Genomic DNA, 17519 nt, shown 5'->3' with positions numbered 1-17519 from the left:
AGTTTACATAAAATATCATTTCGATACATAATTTATAAAATTGATATTCATAAGAACTATTTTCATCGAGATTTGTTCGGAAAGCTAGTTAAAGGTACTACTGACATAAGTAACATTTAATTATAATATAGGTGTTGCATGTGAAATCACTTCTAAAAGTTGGGATTATCTATATGATTATTGCATGTTAATGGCCACCAGACTTTTTTGTTAGTTTGCATAAAATATCATTTCGATACATAATTTGTAAGATTGATATTCATAAGAATTATATTCACAAAGATATTTTTCTGGAAGGGGGTTAAAGGTACTACTGACATAAGTAACATTTAATTGTAACATAAGTTATATTGGCAAAGTAATTTTGAAATGGTATATATTTTATGTGTTATAAAGTAGGTTGATGTATTAATTTGAAATTATATATATATATATATATATATATATATATATATAAAGCACATTTTGTTAACCATTAAACCTATTTAAATTATAATATATAATTTATTTAATATTAATAACAAATAAATAAGATGCCATTAATATTAATAAATTTTTAAAATAATCTAAATATCTAAAATTTTAAATCCATGAAATGTGTGGACGAGTGGGTTTTAAATGTACGGATTATGAAGAATGGGATCATTTGTTAGTTTGGACATATCCGGTAACTCCAACATTCCTAAGAAGGGTAATTGAGGATTAAAGGACATCTGAGGTCGCGGGTAGGAGGTAGTACCAGAATTCCACCTAAGTGCTTGTTGTCCCCACTGATTTTGTCCGAACAGATTTGGCCTAGAAGGGTTTTGTCCATAGGGGTTGTAGCTGGAACTGGATGGTTGACCATAGATCTTCCCCCCAGTATTCCACTGATTACCAACTTAGACTGCAGGAGCAACATATGGTTGTTGTCAATTCTAGTAGGGGCTCACCTGTAGTTGTTGATAATTTTGGTATGGGGCAAAATTGGTTTGCCCTTGGGATTGCTAAAAACCATAAGGCGGTTGGGCCCCAAATTGAGCCTGGGAGCCAGGCTGCATTTTATAAGCAGGTTGGGATTGGGATCCAGCCTAAATTTGAAGACCGGATTGGTTCTGGAGCCCAGACTAGGGCTGAAAATTGGGTGGAGCTTGAGAAGCAATGATCATTTGAGTGCCCAGTTGAGCAGGCCCAGACGGATGTCCTTGAGAGGATAGAGGTTGAGCCACCTGGCTAGAAGGTTGGCCTGGTTGAGGTTGGCCCATTTTCCCAGAAGCTTGGACTTGCTGGGAATTGGGTTGACCTTGTCGAACCGAAGGCTTTCCACGCTGACCAGATGGTTGAGTAGGCTGGACAATTGGTTGTCCTTGTTGAATTTGAGACTGACCAACTTGTCCAGAAGGGAAGCCTTGCTGGGTACGAGGTTGGCCTTGTTGAATGTAAGGTTGTCCTGGGTTACCAGAAGGTTTCCCAATGTACGTGAAGGAAGACCCACTGAAGGCCGAAGGTTGTTCCGGAATGGGTTGTCCTTGTGGGCCGACAGTCTTCCCTGGATAAGGCTGCCCATAGTACGGTTGTCTGTAAGCCTACTACTCGTAAGATGGTTGACCTTGATAGGGTGGTCCTTGAACATTTGAAAACTGCGCCTGGCGACCATGGTAAGCTGTGGTACCCCAAGCGACAGATAACGAAACCGAGACCTCAACAAAAGGTTGAGATGCTATAGGTCCAAGATGATAAACATGAGCTCCTCAAGAGTCATAATAACTAAACTGATTTTGACGATCCAGACTCTGAGGAATTTCAAGAGGTTGATAATCTGCCCCCTGCTGGAATAGAACCAGAAGAAGGTGGGGCACTTAGGCTAGGGTCAACAACCCTGGATATGGGCGCCGTAGGGCCACTGTGTGAAGGACCTACCGAAGGTCTAGCAATAGTGGTCACCACTGAAGATGCAGTGGCGGCACTAATAGCGGGGGCTGTGGAAGCCACACAAACGGTTGGCATAGTCGGGACAGACGTCACCTTGTGAATCTGGGGAGTAAAAGATCCTGTAGTCAGAGTGATAGTACGAGACCACATGGAACTTGTAAGGGGAGACCTAGAACCCATGATATCAGCTAGAGCATTATAACATAACGGTAGCGTGATACCAAGGGAGGTGACACGGAAGGGTGAAGTTTCTGTCGGGATAGGAATTTCACTACTCGTCACAAAGGACTCTTCACTCGTGACGGGGGATGTGTCATCCATGTCAGAAGAAGACATTTGGATCGAAACACTAGGAGGAGTAAGGGGAAAATCTTCTTCGGGAGGCTCCCAAATGGGGTTCCAACGAATATCGTAAGACTCATCTTCTGGAGTGCAAGAGTTAAGCGGTTGGATACTTGGAATAATAGGGAGAGTATCACTAACAACTGGTACCTCAGGAGCGACAGAAGATGGGGATCCTTGGTCACTTGGAACGGGAGACGGGATCAGTGATTCTGCCAGGATGATTTAACTCAAAAGCCCTAGGGATAACTAATCAAGTAAGGAAAAATAGCCCTATGAAAACTAAAACGCAACAAGATCTAACCGGGTAAGTGTGAACGTGGTCGAATAAATTTTAAGACACAGGAATAGAACTTGACCTTTTCATCTTTAAAGAGTCGAGAAAAGGACGAAAAGATGACTCTAGTCGCCTTCGAGTATTTAATGAGCCTGAAGTGACAAGTGCTTAAATGGACCTTTTCTTTTAAGGAGTCCAAAAAGGAACGAAAGTGATTGCTCTGGAGAAACTAGGCAAAAGGTTTACCAAACATCCCGTAAAACTGCATATACACCTTGGCAATCATATGAAAACCAAGGACTTTCCGTACGACAGTCAATCTTCCCGAATGTTGTGTTCAGTGCGTTATGGTTTGCAAGGTGGCAGACACGGCTTCCTAGGGATATAGGATGATAACCTAGTGGGGTCTCCCAACATATACTCGACGGTACTGAGAGCACAATTCCATGCTAGACCAGTACTGAGTCACATAAGGAGGAATCACCCAACCTTAAGTGAAAGCAATAGCGACTAGATTTAACGACGTCGGAGCACATCTCTAGCCTAGACCTCTAAATAGTGTGTGTTATGTTCCAATGTGTTGTTAAGTTCATTCAGTTCATTTTAAGGTTGATCTTGATTTATGTTTCAGTTTTCAAGCCTTACCGTATGTATACAACAAAGCCTAGGACATAGCTAGAATGAGTGAAATATCCTTTTTCTTCAATGAACACCTACTTACAGGAGGGTAGAGGGATCACTCCCAAACCAAGAAAACCAAGAGACACAATGCAAAAACACGTCAACCTACAGTGCACGAATACTACTAATGGTAGATTTTATCATTTGCTTTCCAATATGCAAACTCGAAATGCAAATTTACCTTCTCTTTCGTATACTAAATGAATGCAGTCTTTTGATTTTGATTGCTTTAATTTTAAGAGAAACAAATAAGCAAACAAGCAAGTGTGAAAAAAACAGTTGATCCAAATAGTTGTGATCTATGTTCGGTAGTGAAAAGAACCTAAATCAATGCTACAGATTGGTTCGATAAATTTCACTAAAAAATCAACTAGAAACAAGCAATGGAGAAGGCTCAAACAAACCAAAAAGAAGGTTGCAAATGAACCTTGGGAAAACTATCAACCAAGCCAATTGATTCAATCACTTGAAAGAACGAACTAGGTCACACGGGAAAAAATGCAAGATTAATTCAATAAAGCCAAAGAAAGAGTGCCTTAACCATAAACAGTCAAAAAACAAGCCACTGAGCAAGAGAAAGAAGGCAAGGGGTCAACAAGACTGGTAAATTGAGGAGGTAGAATTGAAAAAACAATTCTACAGGAATCTTCACGGGTACTACACAAGTAACTAGTGGTGATAAGCCAGTGTCTGTAGCGACAGAGCAATGTCATCACGAGAGTACACATCTCTTCCACGACATATCGATTTCAAAGTTGTCGCGATTTTGCGACGGGATTCAGCAATGCACAAGACTGTACAAAAGAGTAAAGGTGACGTCAATGTGACTGTTAAGCTATTTTCCACGATGATACAAAAAAACAATGATAAATGAACAAGAACTCCCAAACAAAAACCAGTCAATCCTTCTATCAATGTAGGGATCTCCTAAATCAACCCAGGTAACCCAAAAGACTTATAGTGTATCCCCAAAATTCAAAAGACACCAAATTAAAATCAAATCAAGAGCAAACAAGGGAGGCAACATACAAAGGACTCCCTAGTGGAGGCACCAACTTGTGATGTAGGAAAGTGTTCCCTCTATGGACAAAGGCAACCCCTCTTGCCCTAGAGTGGGTCTAGTCACAACAAGGACAAAACAACAATTGATTCCCTTAAATATTCATTGTTGGAGGTCTACCTCAAACTGGTGGTCGATGAAGTTCCATTGCACTACTCCAACTTTCGTTTCCTTCTCCTGAGAGAGTAATTGACCTGAAACAACACAAGACAACGATAAAGCACATAACCATGAAACAACAATGATCTATTTACTCACAAAGTCAAGAAGTCATGAGCCATCAAGTAAATTACATACAAGACATAGGAAATCATCATTGATTGTATTATTAATGAAACAATAGTAAGCTTACAACCGGGTCTTGACGTCGCAAGCCTTCTCACAGGGTCCAACCAGTGTGTTTCTCCAAGAATTCACTCTCAAAGATGGGTCTCCCAAATAGCAATCTCTCTCTCTCTCTCATTCACAACCTTTACACAAGATTAAGAGCACTCCACACCTTCTTGCAAACTATAAATCAATCCCACACTTGTCACACTCACACCAACTATCTATCAAACTAAAAAAAGGCAGTAGCACTATGCAACCAAAAGAACTAGTAGATGATAGCAATGGTGAGTGATTTTATAGGAGAAGGAGTCTCCATTAAATGAGAGAGAGGGAGCTTATCCTCAAGACAAGCAGCACGAAAGACGGAACTACCATGCCAGAGGGAGGAGGGCGACCCAAAATGACCCAACAACTAGATTCAGAGACATCCAGAAGGCCGACTGTTGAAACGAATTTGCCCAATCTAGATCGTCGTGAGGTTATAACTAAGATTTAGTGCTGACATCGCTAGTAGGCAGTGTAAGCAGTCAAAACGTCGCGAAAGATACCAAATAGACTCGCGGCGAAGCATGAAATTCGATTGTCACAGGAATCAGATGTACTGCCACGACGGAAGCGCGACTGTACTGATTATGACTGCTCTTCATCACATGTATTTAGATAATAGTCGCGACGAGGAAGAAAACTTAGGAAAAGTGGGTCAATTTGCAACATAAGAGAGCACTTGTTTAGTATGAGCATGTCTTACTGGATACATGACATAGTAGAAGGACTGGGGTGAAGGCAGTGACAAATTACTGTGTAACGCTATGGTACCAGTGCGCGTGTCCCCTAGGAATCCGTTAAGGACTAGGCTTACCATGGAAGAAAAGGGGAAGGCGATCAATTTGGAGGTTGATGAGGAGGAAGAATTTGAAGAAATCCTGGTAGAGGAGGAGGAGGATGTAGAAATAGAGGTGGAAACCGAGGGTGTGGACCCTCTGACTAGGCTGCTCGCATATGTTCCTCTACAGAAGGGAAAATCAAGGGTGCCCAAAGACATAGATGAGAGCAAAAGCTCTTTGTAGATTTTGTTGCTCCCTAACGACATCATTTTTGAAGGAGCGCACTTGGGGTGAGTGCTTATACTAAAATTTGAAGACAGAGATCTCGCAGAGCACTAGAAGTTCCCACATTTGGCAAGCATGCAGCTGATGTGCCAGAAGAAGATGCACTGACGGGAGTTATAGAGTTGGAGGCACATAAGTGGCTGAGAGGTGTAGGAAAGGAAGGACTGTTAAACTTGCTCTGGGTGTTTCATTACCATTGTGCCCCAGTGACTATTTTTTTATCAGAAAACTACTTTTTCTGGTGCATGATGGGTGCTTGTGGCTGGAGGAGCCCATCCCCATCACAAACCACTTAATTCACAGAATTACCTGACTCCCTTGCAAAGCGGAGGACCCAGCAAACATCTGAGAGGGTAAAAGTGATGATTTGGCCATCGCAGAGGCCATGAAGAAGAACTTCAAGCTGGAGAAGAACAAGAGAGGATACACGATTTCCTGCATCAACAACGTTGCGGTCAAAGTCATGACACAAATATTGGCGGGAAGGTTATGCGGAAGTGTCACACGGATGAGGTGCCCGCGCCGGTGGTTGCACTTGTCGGGCAATGTGCAGAAGGCGTCCAGTTTAACCAGGCAAACTACTTGTGTAGAGAGTTCCTTGAGAACTGCTGCAAGGCATAAGAACAGGGGAAGACTTTTCGGTATGCATGGTTTCTATTGTCCATCATGCTGGTGGCATGGGAATTGCCCAAGGACAACCAGTTCCTAACAATTGCATAGGACCTTCTGGAGGCAGCGAAGTACGTTTCACTGTGGGAAACTAGAGATGCATAGAGAATCAGGGATAGTAAGATATTCTGGGTGCTCATGGATATGAATATCATAATGGGGAGTAATCGCAAGCCATGGTTATCACCCATGGTCTATAACAGTTTGCAAAGCTTCACGGAGTTCAAGGCAGATTTCCACCACGTGTACATTAGGGCGAGGAAGGACCCCATGAAGACTTGGTACGAGCTCCCTTATCTGGCAATGGACGATGTCATATTTTTCTTCCTTGAGTTGTGGCCACCGGAGTGGCGCACTCTAGCCAACTCCGTGGTGGAAATGGAGAAGTCTTTTGTGCAGAGGAAAAAGGATGAGGCAAAATTGCGGATGGGGCAATTGGTAGAGAAGTGTAGGAATGAAGCGGCAACAGCGAAGGCCCAGGTAGCGCGAGATGCTGTGAAGGAGGCAGAAGAACAACAGAAGGCAACTGAGAAAGAGAGTGAGGGAGACAAGTCACCTTCGCCCGAACATGAAACAGATACAGAGCAAGGAGGCGCGAACCCGTAGATATCGTCGACACAGCTGAAACGACAATGCCCAAGGGAGCAGGTAGGGCTACGGATGATGTCGAAGGCTTCCAAGACTTCTTTCAACCCGATCACCCTCATTGAGGGGGAATCACATGACATTGGGGAGACGGTGAGGAACGTCACCGCGGAGTCCCTCCAACAGTTTGCGGAGGAACACTAGACGGTGTTAGGGGCTATGTGAGCATAGATACAGGAGTTGGAGGTGCGTACTCCACAAGCTGGCACTGTGTCAACTAGCCTCATAGTAGGCACATCTATGACTGAGGAAATGTTGCGCACACGAACGACCAACAATATAGTGCTTCCAGAGGGAGCACTCATTACACAAAATGAGGCCGATAGGCCTATGGTCAACAAGTTGAAAGGAATCAGGCTAAATATGGTTGCACTCCCTCGAGAGACAATTTATGTTTTGCAGGACGGAGTTACTGCAGAACTGTGAGCCAGGGAGGGTCGTGCACTCCAAGTCATGAGCGAGTAGTACATTAACATTGAACAATTGACCCTGAAGCATGAAGAGGTAGTGGTGCAGAATAGACAATTTTTACAGGTGGTCGAGGAAGCTTGCTAGATGGTCTTGGAGATGGCCATCCAAGTAGAAGAACCAGTGGAGGCACGCGTCTGGAAGCTAGCAGCAGGCCTGTGTGAGGCAAAGGAGGAGATGGCCAAGGTTCAACTCGAACTGAACCTCCAGATAGCCGAATTAAAATTGAAGGTGTAGCCTTCAACTCCACTAGAGGTTAAGGAACAACATGCCAGCGGGATTACAACAGTAATAGCGAAGGTCAACACGTGGAATATTAAAATAATCACATGTCCAGCCAATGTGCTTAGTCTTAGTCTTTGAAAAATATTATTCCTGAGAGGGGAGGTATTGGGTTACATTGGGTTGTTGGCTAATGGTTTTGAATGTTATGTGTCAATATGAAGCGGTTTTAAACTATGACGTCGTCCATCCCCTCCTATGGTATCCTAAAGATCGTTGCTTTAACCTCCTATAGCGTCGTGTCAATATAGTCAAACCCATCCTCAAAGTTGAACATCATTATAAACCCCTAGTGAAAGATGTCCCATTCTTCAGTGCCATGGCAGAGCTCTGTTTCCAAATACCAATTCATTGGTATGACAAAATAGATGCACCCATTCAGGCTGGGGATTCGCTCCATAAGCCTTAGTCCATTTGGCCAGGTGATCATGCGGATCATCCCTTCCATCATACTTGTTTGTCATCCACACTTTTGGCTATCCAAAACATATTCTCATAATCCTCCTATAGTCGCGCCAATCACCGAAATTATCCTTATGCGTACCCCACCATCTTGTAGGCATAGCACACAGTGCCCAATCCAAGGCCTGGAAGCAATGCTTCTCCAACACTTCTCTCTCAAATGCATCCAAAAAGCGATCACCATCAGTTCGCCCATCATAGTGAGGCAGATTCCTTACTTCTAATGACACGAAGCGCAATGACTTGGTCATCATATTACAATGCAGCGTAGATACTTCATGCAATCGGTTCTGCCAGTGCTCTAATTCTTCGTCCGAATCTGATGTGCAAGAGCTCTCGCGGTCCCATGCGATACGCCCATCGGCTGCCAGATTTATCCAATCCTGGTCTCACGTCGTTATCTAGTAAATCTGGTCCAAATTTTCATCACTTTCATAATCATCGACTAGTTCTATATAGCGCGGTCCTTCTGTAGGATCCAACGACACCACTACACAAAGGCACTTCTTTTCAAATATCATCTTTCGCTTCTTCAGGTTGATTACCCCATTCATGTCAGTGGCCTAATCGATTCCAAGGAACGTAGGGTAGGGATTGCTATCATCCACAATCTCTATTACCTCAAAATCTGTCAGTGCACTCTCGCCTTCGATGTCAACTATCACCCTTGCAGCCTCCCCATCGGGATAATTTTCTGTTTATTCACCATCCTTAATTGGATAGGAGACCACTGGAGCGTAGGTCTCCCCATTCTTTCCCATGTTTGCTTTGGCAAAACATTCGCATTGGACCCCAGATCTAAGGTAACTTGGTCAATTTCATATTCCCCTATTTGCGCGGTAAGCCTCATCTCATGTCCAGTCCTTGCCTTATGCTTGCCAAGCTTTCTGACTACATGCGATTCGCTAGTAACGTCGTCCTTGCAAGCATTCCGATTGAACAGTTCCTGTAGGCCCTTCACAGCCTTACTATCATGGAGCAGTTTCATGCGAGTCTCTAAGAACGTGGTAATCATGGAAGGGTCCATTTCTTCAACTGGTTTCTCCCCACTTCCTGAGGTAGAGACCTCATTGAATCTTTCTTTGCTTCCATAAATGTTGCTTTTGCACACTCCAATCAAACCCAGTCTCCTTTTCTGGTGCTATGTGAACCCATTCACCTTTTGCAGGATGCTTCCCTTATATTGATATATATTGAGAAAAAAATAACACAATATATTGGGGAATATATAGGGGGTAAAGGATTTTTATATTGATATGTATAAAAAATGGACCTCAAAATTAATCAAAAAATATCAAAGGATATAAAAAATGTTAATGAAAAAATGGATACCTACAATATCGAGTGAAAGTAGGGGTTTTGTAAATTGGGAAGAAGTATTGGGTTCATATTGCTAAGGGGTTAAATAATGTGATTTTTATAGGTATTTTCCAATATGTAGTCAAATTAAGGGTATTGTTTAGTATGTCACAAACGCAGGCGATATGTTAGAGTTTCATCGAGTGAAGCCCCGGTTCCTTAGTGGGACCAGTAGAGAACATATATATTGTACCTTGGTGTTTTTATTTAGTACTTTTAGTATAGTTTTTTTCCCTCTTCTACATTGTGGTATATGTAGTTGATATTTATCAAGTTTTAGTGGAGGCCAATATTGACATCTAGCATGGAGATGGTAGTATACATGGTTAAGGGGAAGTCACAAAAAGAAGAGAAACATATTTTACTTTTTATGAGACTAAGTGTGGATGTGGATGATCACGAAGGTCATGTTGGAGTGTACCACAGCCTAGAAGAGGTGCAAAACTTATTTGACTAAACTTATTTCCTCTAAACGTTTAGTCATTAAATTATCGAAAATGATTGTTTCGACAGTGAGGCCCGGCCTAAATCCAAACTGGACCCTCATTTCCAATCCCTCTCCACTTGTCGTCGAGATGCCTTCATCATATTTTTCATTACGAAGAAGACACATGCACTGGACATGTTCACATACTCGCTTAGAACATGCCTCTTAGTTTTCTGGGATCTATTAGGGTCCTCTGATTCATAGGATCAAATGATGATTGGGTATTATATTTCAGTTGATGGAATTGTAAATAATAGTGTGTTCTGCAAGTTATTTCCAAGAAAAAAATAGAAAAATGAAAAATGGTTTGCAAATCAAAATGCGCCTTTAGAATAGATTAATCATGCTTAGGATAAATTAATTAGGTTTAAAATAATTAATCGTGTCATTTAATCACGATTAACCATTTATAATAAGGCATGTAGGACTAATGTTTGGTTTTATGATAAAGTGACAAAATGGTTTGCCGGCATGTGATTGCCAAAGGCACAAGACTCAATGGTTGAGATCTCCCCCGTGCAGATCAACGACGAGGGAGTGCTTTCGCGCCCTCCCGAGCTCCATCCAACTTTACACATGGGGGGTGGGGGGGTCCGAAAGGCCCTGCTACACGTCACCCCTACAAAGTTTCGCACACCGCCCTTCCCCTCCCCCGCCCCTTTCCTTTCACTCATCGCGCCCATTCCCCCCACCCCTCTGAAAAGTCATTCAACGTTGACCATCAGCTCCCATCACTCGCCACCTCAACTAACCTTCCCTCCACACATCGTGTGCCACCTCACACCAACGGACCCCACTTCCTTTCCACCAACCATGTGCCTCCATGTGATATATCCATTCCATCCCACTCCCACGAGATGAATAGTGAATGTTGGCAAGTTAAAGTGAGCACCGAGTTGGAAAAATAATCAGTTAAAACTAAGTTTTTTTCCCATACAACACAGTTATTTTGAGCATGGTTTCCAAACAAATAAGAACGCATTTCTCAAAAACCAAAGAGGTTTTTTTCTAGAATGGACCCATTTACAAAATCATGTCTCAAGTTTCTAAGAGCTATAATGGTTTAGGAGATTTGCATGAATCTTTGAAGGTATATTTTCCATAAATTTCACGTTTTAAGTCACTGTTTTCAAATGTGGTTTCCAAACAGATGGAAATTAATTTTCACAAACAGAAAGAATTTTTTGTTGATAACATGCTCATCTACAAAAACCTCTATCAGTTTTTGTACCGCTCTCATGGGCTGAGATATCCAAAGGGATCACTGGACCCTATTTTTCAGTATTTCATGCGGAAAAAGTTCATGGGTAGTTAGTGACTTGGTTGTCACCTCATCAGATAAGACTTGCTATCAAATTTGAATTGTTGTTCCTTTTCATCAACAATCCTCAAAGATAGTGCCAAGGAGATTCATTAGTTTCGAATGTCCTATATTTCAGTCATATTTTTGTAACACAGTTTTCAGATATTTGTAATAAATATTGATGTTTTTTTATCAAGATATTTTGTGGAGAATTTGTATCAACACTTCATCAATTGAAGTAATATGTGTTGGGACTTGTTTGAATAAAAAGACTTGTATTGTAAAGCAACTCACAGAGCCACCATTGATGAGATTTTTAGTAATACAGTGCAATCATGACATGATTCTTGTGTCATTTTTATTGGTGAAGTGCATCTTTCTTTGTCAATTTGTTTTCCTTTTATTCTCATCTATGATTCTAAAATCTGAATTGTTCTGAGAAGATAAAGAACACAATTTGTTTGAATGTACACTCTGTCTCTAGCTTAAGAATAATTTATATGTTTTCCCCTGAAGATTAAAATCAGAATTCTTAACTGCTCTGTTTTTAATTAGATCTTTGAATCTTTTCCTCTCATTCACACCATATATCATAAAGGATCCAGTGAATTTGCCTAACCTGCCATGTAAGTTTAGCGTGTGAACTCTGTATTTGATCACCACAAACGCGTGACTCCATTTGCCCAATGGCCTTTCTTCCCAGTTTCAACCCAACAACACAAAAAACCCAAACCTGAACTTAATGGATAGCCTAATACCTTTAGTGAAACAAAGCTAAATCATAAAGTAAGATCCCCCTCTAAAACTCGAAGGGCTAGATTCGCAGTTTTGAAAGTGGTTCCTGGTTACCTGTGTGATTTTTTCCACAACCTAAAAAATTACAGAGTACTAATAGAACCCAGATTGGCTTTTGCCTCCCCTGATTGGATTAAGAGGAAAGAAAGTAAAAGGTTATGTGCTAAAAAAAAAGTACAATCCGAAATTTCTTTTTAACATTCATTCATCTTTTCTTATATGCATTCCAAACATTCATTCATATTTTAATTTGATATATGCGAGGCATAAGAGAGAGCATAAGCACATAACTTTGAATATAGGAAGAAGGAGGGCGAGTGGTCAAAGAGTGTGCGAGTGTAAATCAGATTATCTAAATATCTAAAATTTTAAATGCATGAAATGTGTGGACGAGAGTGTAAATCAGATTATCCATCAAAGTCGGTGTCAAGAGGTGGAAATCGAGGTAAGAGAGTGAGTGTGAAGCCGCGAATGAGGAGAGGAAAAGGCATGAGTGATGTACGTATCGAACACAGTTACATACATGGGATGGATGGAGTTTACCGTAGGGAACCAATTAAACACGTGGAATATTAAAACAATCACATGTCCAGCGAATGTGCTTAGTCTTAGTCTTTGAAACAGATTATTCCCGAGAGGGGAGGTATTGGTTGTTGGCTAGTGGTTTTGAATGCTATGCGTCAATATGAAGCGGTTTTCAACTATGACGTCCTCTCTCCCCTCCTCGACAGTGAATATGCGGCGGTTTTCAAATATGACGCTCTCTCTCCTGATCTAAGCTATCGACAATTCAGTCAGAGTGTAAAATGAGTAAATATATTCAAATTTTGAATTTTATTAAAAATTTATGCTGTTACGTTTAAAATATTTTTTTATTTTTTTATTTGGAAGTATAAATTTTTTTACATTCACTCATTTTTTTTATTTATTTAGAATTATAGTGAATAGGAGACGTAAAAAGTAATGCGGGTGCAATTCAAAATATTTTGGGTAGTTATCAAATTTCCCTAAATTGGAGAAAGAAATAACGAAATTAGGTAATATAGTGTGATTCTTTTACAATTTGGTAGCTAAATATTTTTCTGAAGAGGTTTGTACCTCTAATAAGCGTATTTAACAATAGAATTGTTGTAAATCAAAATGTAGAGAATATAAATTACTTTTACTTTTTGAAATAAAAAACATTGGGACAAATGCTAGAGCCAACCCTTTTATGGACTACTAATAAGTTATTCTAAGTGCCATTGTTTTTCCTGAATAATTGTGATGGTTTGATGTGCATTCAGCCATAGTAACCTATAATAATTGTCGTCATTACTAATTTGAAAAATAAACTATGATAAAGAAATTCCTTGTTTTAAAAAAACCAATAAAACAATAATCTTATTATCTATTTTTATGAATTTATGTTTATTGTTTTTAAGTTATCTTAGAATTTCTTGAATCTTATTATTCTTTTAAATCAATTCAATAAAATAAATAGTACATTTTATTTCATAAAATAAATTTATATAAATAAACCTACTTAATATTATTTTACTAATTTACTTAATTGTTATGTAATAAATTAATTTATTAATTTGAAATTATAATTACATATATTAAAATAATATATATATATATAATTAAGGTTGCGACTGTTTAGTAAAATTATTGGAACTTCAAATATTATTTCGCCTAAAAATTGGAACCATAGCAAACGGAGGAATGTAAAAAAGTTATGTTGTACGAGAAAGTAGGTTTCAGAATATTTTTATTTTATTTATGAAAAGGGATTCATTGAGTGATTGCTAAAATTTATAAAGATGTACTTTGGGAATTTGAATTTAAAATTATATCTTTCGGAATTTGAATTTAAAACTATAATTTTTTTATTAGCAAAGATACAGTGAAACTCATGTATGCACCTGTTGGAATTTGAAACTATTATTAGAAACACTTTATCTTTTATTCTCTTGGAGTAAAGAGTAAAAATGGATAGTTGCAAAAACTGCTTACATTTATTTATTCTAAACAACTATGTCTGAAAGTTTAGTTGTTAAATTTTTACTAAAGAGGAACGCTCTTGAGAACCACTGTTTCGATGGTGAGGCCCGGCCCGAATCCAAACAGGACTCCCATTTCCAATCCCTCTCCGGTGGTTGAACAATCGTTTCGTAGAGACGCTTTCCTCGTCTCATCCAATATGAAGTGGACGCATGCACTCGACATGTTTCCGTACTCGCTCATAACGTGCCTGGTGGGTATCAGTTTTGTGGGATCCAGATTGAGCTTGGCCTCCACCCGATCAAGGATGGCACGTCCTCCGGGATGAACAACCCAGAACAACTTGTTCCAGTCGGATATTTTGAATTGACTGAACGCCTCCACGAGACAGTTTTCAATGTTGGCAGAGATAAGATCCGGAACCGCCCCTTTGAGTTGGAAGGTAAGTCCGACTTCTCTCACCTTCCCACCGATGGCTCCGTCGCTGTTGGGAACAACTGTCTGGGATGTCCGAACGATTTCGAAACATGCCTTCTCCACTTGAGGGATGGGATCAGCTCCCACGATGAGGGCAGACGCACCGTCGCCGAACAGAGCTTGCCCCACCAGGCTGTCCAGGTGAGTCTCGGAGGGTCCACGGAAGGTAACGGCGGTGGTTTCACTGCAGATGACCAGCACCCGAGCTCCTCGATTGTTTTCGGCAAGGTCTTTCGCCAGTCGAAGAACGGTGCCTCCGGCGAAGCAACCATGTTGGAACACGCCCACTCTCTTCACACTCGGGTGCAGCCCGAGCAACTTGGCTACCTCAAAGTCTGCTCCGGGTAGATCCGGAGTCGTTGTGCTGCAAAATATGAGATGAGTGATCCCAGACTTGCACTGCCCCCACTCGTGAATGGCCTTTTCAGCAGCCTCTTTTGCCAGTCGGGGCACCTCCATAGCCAACATCGCCTGCCGTGCGTCCAACGATGGCACCTCCACAAACGCGCACACATCGGGATTCTTCTTGAGAATCTCCTCCGTCAGGTACATGTATCTTTGTCTTATTGCCGACCTTTCACCTGCATAGAGCCATATGTATGATGATTAGAAAAACTAACATCATTTTTGTATCCAAAATCTTGGATGATTCATGATTCATCACATGAACCTCTTTTTCCCACAGGTTCATGTATATATATATATATATATATACACCAAAGAGAAAGAGAAAGAAAAAAGAAAAAGATAACTCTAATTCATTTTAATATTATAAAAGAAAAAAAATTGCTACCAATTTTAATGTCTCTCATTTGAATAATAAAGATTTTATACAATTCCTTTCGAAATTATTAACATAAACCTATGAAAACATATTTTTAATTAAATAAATAAAAGTTGTAGTATAAAATCTAATATAAAAAAGGTTTGCTAAATTTGATAAACGATTACCATATTGAAATTTAGTGATATAAAAAAAAGTTACTAAATTTGATAAACGATTACCATATTGAAATTTAGTTATATAAAAAAAAAGTTATATAAAGTTGATAAACGATTACCATATTGAAATTTAGTTATATAAGTGATATAAAAAAACGTTAGTAAACCATTCCTATATTGTAATTTAATTCAATCATTCCAGTAACATAATAAAAAGTTACAGCCACTAAATTTGAAAAGTATCGGAATCTCTCGCTTGTTTGACTAGCTGGCTGGCTGGCTAATGTAATGACATAGTAATAATAATAGAAACTGAATCTGAATCTGAATTTGAATCTGAATCGCGCCTTATTATAATAATAGAAACTGAAACTGAAACTGAATCTGAATCGCGCCTGAATGAAGAAACTGAAACTTACATATTCGCTTGAACTTATCCTTGAGCTCTGTGTTATGCTCGTTACCGGTGATTCGGAAGTAGTAATCTGGATATGTGCTCTGATCCACAGCATTGGGTGGATTGGCAGTGCCGATAGCAAGGATCGAAGCGAAGCCATCTGCCCTCTGCAACTTCCTGAAACCTTCAAAATCAACGCCCCCCATCTCTGCTCTGCTCTGCTATGCTATGCTATGAGGCGGTTAAGCGTGGTACCAAACCCTGGACAACAAATCTCAATATTTACTTTACTTTGTTGGTCTGGTCGAATAGCTATAAGAATCTCTAAATCTATAGCAGCTATTTTATACACTTTGATATGAAATAAATATGATTATTATATAATGCATCAATTAGTCCAGTCCGATACCATGGCTTCTATAGTCTAATACCATGGCTTCTATACTCTAATACCATAATCTAATATGATGACTTATGCTTGCTTTGTTTGAATATCTGGAGTCAACACCAACCAACCATACAGCTATATCTTATCTTATTGTGGATGATGAATGGGTTTTGAATTTTCATACATACTCCAGCAGAGGAGAGGAGAGGAGACTGTAAATCAGAAACACGTGATTGTGGATGAATGGGTTTTGAATATTCATACATACATACTCCAGGAGAGGAGAGGAGACTGTAAATCAGAAACACGTGTGGACGATGAATAGTCAAGTCGGTCGGAATCGAGTGACTCAACTGTGAAGCCGCCAATATATAACGAGTGAGAAGCCGCCAATGAGGAAAAGGGAGAAAATATAATGAGTGACGTGACGTATCGAACACAGTCACAGAGCATATACTATACTCACAGTAGCACCCGTACCCGTAGTAGCTTTACCGGGAGCCACTTGGATTGCCAGAACCAAAGCCAATCCTAGAAGAAGCAGATGCAGCAAAGCCAGTAGCCAGCCATCTATATCGAGTTTAGGGAACCAATTAACCGTGGAATATATAATATATAATTACAGTGATTCCTTACATTAATCCAACCGCACTGCGAGCTAATTACCTCAAATCCACCCAATATACTTAGGTCTTAGTCTTGGAAACAAATTATTTCCCCAACCATCTTACTATTTATTTGAAACAAATTATTCATACTTGGGTTTTGAATGCGGGTTTGCTAGCCATGTGGCTGAGGCGGTGCGGTTTTCCACTATGACGTCCTCCCTCCTCTCTCTTGTCAAATTTCCAAGATCGTTTAACCTCTCCTCATCTAACCTATCGACTATTTAGTCAGAGAGCAAAATGACTAAATATATTCCAACTTTGAAATTTTATTAACTAAAAACAAAAAAAAAATCACCTAAAATTTGGAACTAGAGCAAACCGCCCAAGGCCCAAGACCGTACTTTTTTCCTCTTATACGTTACCTTGTGGTGTATGTAGTTGATATCTATCAAGTTTTAACCATAGCTACCAAATACGCCCATATCAGAGAATAGTAAAGTAGTAATCCTTAAGCATAAAATAGATAGGTGCTTTATTGCAG

The 17519-nt window shown here is 40.1% G+C and overlaps 1 protein-coding gene across 1 annotated transcript; it reads right to left on the bottom strand.

The window, feature by feature from the left end:
- Positions 1-14154: 14154 nt before the first annotated feature.
- LOC149156318 (pinosylvin synthase-like) lies at positions 14155-16298 on the bottom strand. The gene is made up of 2 exons (XM_089438086.1): positions 16005-16298; positions 14155-15224 (listed from the first exon to the last, which is right to left on the bottom strand). Exons 1-2 carry the CDS (start codon positions 16186-16188, stop codon positions 14230-14232), a joined length of 1179 nt encoding a protein of 392 aa, XP_089294212.1. The 5' UTR covers positions 16189-16298; the 3' UTR covers positions 14155-14229.
- Between the last annotated feature and the right edge of the window lie 1221 nt (positions 16299-17519).

Source organism: Pinus tabuliformis, chromosome 9, assembly GCF_031772625.1.
Source record: "Pinus tabuliformis cultivar Carrire ecotype Pingquan chromosome 9, CPIR1, whole genome shotgun sequence".
In the NCBI taxonomy this organism is placed as follows: domain Eukaryota; kingdom Viridiplantae; phylum Streptophyta; class Pinopsida; order Pinales; family Pinaceae; genus Pinus; species Pinus tabuliformis.
Note: the sequence above shows the minus strand (reverse complement) of the source record. Positions and strands in the feature narration are given on the sequence as shown.

Excerpts from the sequence above, each read along its gene's own strand:
- LOC149156318 (XM_089438086.1), bottom strand. The coding sequence starts at position 16,188 with ATGGGGGGCGTTGATTTTGAAGGTTTCAGGAAGTTGCAGAGGGCAGAT. Across the intron at positions 15,225-16,004 it reads GGATAAGTTCAAGCGAATAT|GTGAAAGGTCGGCAATAAGA; the intron begins GTAAGTTTCAGT and ends GGCTCTATGCAG.